This window comes from Triticum aestivum, chromosome 2A (genome assembly GCF_018294505.1).
Source record: "Triticum aestivum cultivar Chinese Spring chromosome 2A, IWGSC CS RefSeq v2.1, whole genome shotgun sequence".
Classification (NCBI taxonomy): Eukaryota; Viridiplantae; Streptophyta; class Magnoliopsida; order Poales; family Poaceae; genus Triticum; species Triticum aestivum.
In genome coordinates this window covers 125,396,565-125,402,803 of record NC_057797.1, presented here as the reverse complement: position 1 = coordinate 125,402,803, position 6,239 = coordinate 125,396,565, and the positions used below count along the sequence as shown (strand labels likewise).

At 54.6% G+C, this 6,239-nt stretch overlaps 1 protein-coding gene across 1 annotated transcript; it reads left to right on the top strand.

Annotated features, from left to right (window-relative positions):
* The first annotated feature begins 1,764 nt into the window (after positions 1-1,764).
* LOC123184994 (pterocarpan synthase 1) lies at positions 1,765-2,653 on the top strand. Its single transcript, XM_044597014.1, has one exon. It carries the CDS (start codon positions 1,895-1,897, stop codon positions 2,444-2,446), a length of 552 nt encoding a protein of 183 aa, XP_044452949.1. The 5' UTR covers positions 1,765-1,894; the 3' UTR covers positions 2,447-2,653.
* Positions 2,654-6,239: the final 3,586 nt, after the last annotated feature.

Genomic DNA, 6,239 nt, shown 5'->3' with positions numbered 1-6,239 from the left:
TACTAGGGACATTCTGTTTGTCTATATATTCACACATGTACTAAGTTTCCGGTTAATACAATCCTAGCATGAATAATAAACATTTATCATGATATAAGGAAATATAAATAACAAATTTATTATTGCCTCTAGGGCATATTTCCTTCGCTATTTTTATTTGCTTTTATTTTTAGATCTGTTAAATCAAAAATACAAAAATACCTTGCGGCAATTTATTTTGTTTGGCGTTTGATCTATCAATATTTACAGCTTTCTCCCGTCCACGTGCCATTTCTGGCGCCGTTACCCGAAAGGATTGACAACCCCTTTAACACGTCGGGTTGCGAGTGGTTGTTATTTGTGTGCAGGGACTGTTTATGTTGTGTTGCTTGGTTCTCCTACTGATTTGATAACCTTGATTTCATATCTGAGGGAAATACCTACCGCCGCTGTGCTGCATCATCCCTTCCTCTTTGGAAAAATACCGACGTAGCTTCAAGCGACATCAGGCGGCGACCAGCGGTGAGGGCAGCCACCTGCGGCGACCAGCGAGACGCGCCAGGCGGTGCTTCTAGGCCGGGCGCGTCGCTCGTCCATGGCGGCGCTATGGGGCTGCTTCCCAGGGAAGAAGACACGGGGAAGAAGGAAGGAGATTCTGCGGTTCTAAATTGCTTAATTTTGCTACAACCATTGTTTTTTTTGCTGGAATTAGTCTACTTTTTGTTACGATCAACCGCTGAAAATCTCCTAGTTCGAGTTTGTTTTCTACTGGAAGCGGTGCTTAATTTTGTAACAATCATTGTTTTTTCTGCTGGATCTAGTCTACTTTTTTGCTACAATTGACCACTGAATCCCCAGCGAGTCTACTTTTTTGCTTCCACCATGTTCTGTTTTTGCTGGATCATGTCATTGTTTTTGCTTCCACCATGTTCTGTTTTTTTGGACACCACATTCAGAGTTGCGACCGTGGGGGCGTCGTCGGGCTGCCGCCGGCGAGTTGGCCGGCATTGCAGTAGAAGCATGCGAAGGATTAGGGGGAAGGAGGAGGTGCATGGTTGCTGGGCATGGACATGGGGGAGACGAGGGGGGCGAGTGGAGACGCGACAACGGCGAACTCCGACCCACGATGGGGCGGCGACGGCGAACTCTGACGACGGGGGCGGCGACCTGCGTGGTGAGTGGGGCAGGTGGTCGTGGTGGGCGGGGCATGATAGGTCGATTTGATGGGGCGAGGGAAATTTTCTCCTACTCGCTCGGAACGATGGGTGGGAAAATGAAGCGGAGAAGCTGATCTGGCGAACGAGATGCCTTGCATCGTACGGCGCGGATGCGACCGATCCAAATTTGGGCCGGTGCGCCGGCGCAGATCAGCGCCCTTCCTGTAATGTCGTTGCGGACATGCATGCAGTTCAGAAGTTCCTACACGGCTACATGACCTAGCAGTCTGTTCCCATCTTGAGTCGGTGATCAGGCAGCCACCAGCAAAAGTCACCGATTCTTTTTCTTTTTTTGAAGGGCAAAATTCACCGATCTGTGCTCTAGACTCGACCCGCGCGCTCTTCGTAGCTTCGTGCCCTCTTCTCGGAGATGGGACGCACGGGAGGAGCTAGCAGGCTGCAGGCTGTCCCCCGGCCGCCGGCGCTACAAAGAAGCAATCTTCACGGACAAAAACATCGAGCTGGGCGGATCGGCCAACGCACGCCTGTACGTACGTGACATATGTCCCGGCGCGGCCACTCTAACGAAAACGAGCGCAACGCCACCCCACGCAGTATATATTTGCTCTGTGTGCGCTCATGCATCCTGCACCCATCTCAACTCTAGTCTCTACCGTACATCTCAACGCAGGCGACGGCGCGCGCACAAGCTCTCCAGCCGCTACAGCCATAGCTCCACGTTCTTGTTGCGCAGCGGGATGGCCTTCTCACCGTCGTTGCAGCTGGCGCTGCTCGTCGCCCTCGTCCTGTCCGCCCCGGCGCCCGCCGCTCTCGCGGCCGGCAGCAAGGCCACCCGCATCCGCCTCTACATCCACGAGAGGTTCGAGGGCGCGAACGCGACGGTGGCGTCGCCGCTGCTGCGGTCCCCGCTGGGCGGCAACGCCACCTTCGGGGAGCCCGGCGTGATCGACGACGAGCTCCGCGCCGGCCCGCGCCCCGGGTCCGACCTCGTCGGCAGATTCCAGGGCTTCTTCGTCGGCACGGACCGGGCCGGGCCGAGCTACCTGTCCACCGTCACGCTCGTGTTCGCCGCCGGGGAGCGCCGCGGGAGCACGCTGACGGTGCAGGGCCAGTACCATTTCGACTTCGAGGGCGCGGCCGTGGAGCGCGCCGTCGTGGGCGGCACCGGGGTGTTCAGGATGGCGCGCGGGTACTCCGTCATGAAGGTCGTGAGCGCGCCGACGCCGCAGACGGTCGTGTTCAGGATCGACCTGTTCGTGCTCCTGCCCCGCCCCGGCCACTACTTCTAGCAAAAGTACTCGATATTCTCAAAAAGAAAAAAGAGAAGAAGAAGCAAAAGTAGTCGATCCGATCGTCGGCTTGCTCCATCTATCCGATCTTCTCGAGATTTTTTGTTAGATAAAGAGTCCCATTTATCCCTAGTGTCGTTGTGTGTGCGCGCGCGTCTGGTAATAAGATTGATTGACAAATTGCTGTAACTTTGAGATTTTGTACGGAGGAACACTGCAATTCCAGTGACCTGACGTAAATGTTGCTTGCCTTTTCCCACACGCTAATGAACAAAACCAGTTTGTTTTTTTAGAAAAGGATGAACAAATCCAGTCGTTGCTAGTTGGACATAAATGATGCGTGTTCATCCATAACGTAAGTTGTTCTGCTTTGAAAACATTACGTGGTAGCCAAGGTGGAAAAACGATTGGACAATCGGCACCTCCATAACGTACTACGTGGCGCCGGCTTTGATAACCTTCGATTCAGCACTCACAATCCATGGTTCTACTAGAAGTGCAGGAAGCACGCGGGTGCGTGGTCACATCCGTATGGTGCTACTACAAGTTACTCGTACATCAGTTGTAAATTACGCAGTCCTTTTTACTGCAATGTACCCATGTGCATGTGTGTGTCGCTTGTGTGTGTCAGGCTTCTTCACTTCACCCACATAGCGCACTGCACACGTCCCATTGCACGCAAGGAAATTAAGCAGCATTGCCGAAGATGGTATGCGCGCTGCTTCCCGCTGTTTCCTTTGCCCTGCCCATGAGCCGAGAACAGATCGATCATCACATGCGGCCTGTTTACATATCGTACGTCCGGCTCAGCTGAGAATCCTCTGTGGCTGTGTGTGTGCGCGCGCGCAGCCCAGGCTCGACACGTCGTGGGTGTCGCTTTGCTTCGTCTCCCCCGCTCGCATCGCCAAGCTGCGCGCGTTGCTCGGCGCCTCCCCTTTCCCTACTTAAAAAGCACAATCTCCACCTCCATCCACAGCCCTCCGCCGCCTGCCTCCACGCTCCAGCCAGCACATCGCTCCCCTCCCTCTCCCCCTTCGTCTCGCACCCAAGTCGGATCCATGGATTCCCCGCAGAAAAAGGCAGGATCCACCATGGACGGCGAGACGCGTCATCTGCTGCTTCCTGTGAGCGTGACCGCAGCCAAGAAGACGCTGCTGGCCGCTCGTCCGGATGCTGTCCGAGTGGCGGTCAGCGCTTGGGTGCTCTTCATCGCGAGCATCTACCTCCTCTTCTTCGCCGTCGAGGGGGCAGTCCATCACTACCACGGGCGGCTTTGCCGCCAGGAGATAGTGTCGTGGTCGTAAGTCTGACAGTAATGTAGCAGTAGGTATGTAGAGGCAAGGTTTTAGTTATGGAGTAGTTGTAAGCACATGAGGTTTACGAGTTCAGACCCTTCTCGAAGAAAGTAATAGGCCTATGTCTCGGAGCCCGAAGGCGGTCGACTGGATTATGCGTGTATAAATTACAGGGGTGCGAAGCCTTTACATTGAGGAGGGGGGCGGCTTATATAGAGTTCGTCGGACCCCTCCGGCCCTTAGTTGTGCAGGGTTTTAAATACATTAAGGTCGGGCGTTACTGGTAACACCCTAATAAAGTGCTATGATGACCATAAAAGCTACTTAATAACCGACCGTTAGCGTGCGGAGTGCCTTTAGGTCTCCTGGCCGTCGAGTGGTTGGATCTTGGTCGAGTGATTACTTCTTGGTCGAGTGTCTTCGAGTCTGTCGAGTGGAACACCTCCAAGTCGATTGAAAGGTGATTTCTTCTAGAGATGTCCTTGAGTAGGGCAGTTGGGACAGGTCCATGACCCTACCCTAGGTACATAGCTTCATCATTAGCCCCCGAATGGATCGAGGTTTGAGTGGGGAAGGAGTTGAGAACTTCTCCGACTCGGATCAATGAACCCGAGTGAAGACAGCAACTTCCTTTTCAGTCGCCTTGATCCATTCTTAGTTTTTTGTCGAGTGAGTTTCTTTACTTGAAAGGCTCCGGGTGACGACGTGGAGGAGATCTTCCGTCTGACAAGTTGTTCTGCTGTCCGCAGATTTAGCGGGATTCGAATTTTGGGAAGCGCGCGAGACGGGGGAGGCCGCAGCAATCGGAAGAGATAGGGCGGAGCCGCCTCGATCTCCGTGCCACCTTTTTCGCCACGTATCACGCGCGATTGTTACGGGATTTGACAGGACCGCCCGGGCCTACCAGTCGGCCCCTCGGAAGCGACCTCATATAAGGCGTCGGACCATGGTTTCTTGAATAGTGCGTTCCCATTTCCTCTTCTCCTCTTCAGGCTTCTTCGTCGCGCTCGCTCTCGCCCCAGCGCCGCCGCTCCGTACGCGTCTCACCGACGACGATGGGGAAGGAGAAGACGGCGGCTCTGGAGCGGGCGAAGAAGACGACGGCAAAGGCGAAGGGGAAGGCGACCAGTCGGGGTGGATCTTCCTCGCGAGCCGGCCTGCTGAAGGGCTGGATCCAGGGCGACTGGATCCGCTCGGCGATCCGCCAAGAAGACCTCGACGACCTAGCCGAAGGAGGGCTGATCCCCCATGTTTCGGCGCGGCTTCCGGGGAAGGAATCCGAGCCGCAACCTCGGGAGGGTGAGCGCGTTCTCCTTGCCACCCACGTCGACCGTGGATTTTCCTTGCCTCCTCACCCTTTCTTTCGGGAATTTCTGAATTTCTTTGGGGCACAACTCCATCACTTCACTCCCAACACAATCGTGTATCTTGCTGCTTTCATGTCTTTGTGCGAGAATTTCTTGGGTTGACGGCCTCACTGGGGTCTTTTCAAGCACATTTTCTCCTGTCGTTCTCAGACGGTGAAAAAGGACAATCCGAGTGATGAGAGAACACAACTGATTCATATGTGTGGGGGTCTTGGTGTTCAGATGAGAGGGAAAAGTTCCTTTCCAGCCATGATTCTTCCCGACTCGGTTCGCGGATGGCAGTCGACCTGGTTTTACTGCAAAGACCAGCCGACGCCAGGGCAGTCGACTGGCCTCCCTTCTTTTACCATGGACCGAGTGAGGAAACCCTCCTCTTTGAAGGTGCTCCCGGAGGAGAAGGCGCAGGTTAGGGTGCTGGTCGAACGAGTGGTCCAGCTTATCCGTGACGGGGTCACCGGTATGGATCTCTTGGAGGTTTTCCTTCAGCGGCGCATCCAGCCTCTTCAAGCCCGAGACCATCCGATGTGGATGTATTCGGGTCTTGACGACTCCACTCGGATTCACCCGGAGGAGGTCGATGACGACACACTGGAGAAGTGGCTGTCGGGCATGACCGGAAACAAGGACAACCCCAGGGGAGCCAGGAGAGTTCCTCCATTCGACCAGTCCCATGTACCAGAGAAGGTCCGATTCTGAGCTTTGATTGTAATCTGAATTCACTCGCGCAGCTGTCTATACTGCGTCGACTGACTTTATTCTTCCTGCTTTCTTTCAGGCTCTTATCGAAATGTATTCAATGCCCAACGGAGAGCAAGAGCAAGACCTGGAAGGAGAGGCGAGCGGCGGCGACAGTGGCGAATGGTATTCTGACGGTGAAGGGGACGAAGAAAGCGACGACTCAAGTGACGAAGAAGAAGTCGAGTCGCCTCCTCGCAGGGAGAGGCGATCCAAGCTTGACCAAGAACGACCGAGCGCCCGTGAAAAGGCGATTGCTCAGGCTGGTCAGTCTTCAAAGCGTCCTCGGACCTCTTCACCAACCCCAACTGAAAAAGCGTCAAAGCATCCCAAAGTTGCAGAGCCGAAACCTCGGAAGGCGTTGCCGAAGATTAAGATTGACATCCCCGTCGCTTC

Coding starts and splice junctions, on each gene's coding strand:
- LOC123184994 (XM_044597014.1), top strand. CDS start 1,895: ATGGCCTTCTCACCGTCGTTGCAGCTGGCGCTGCTCGTCGCCCTCGTC.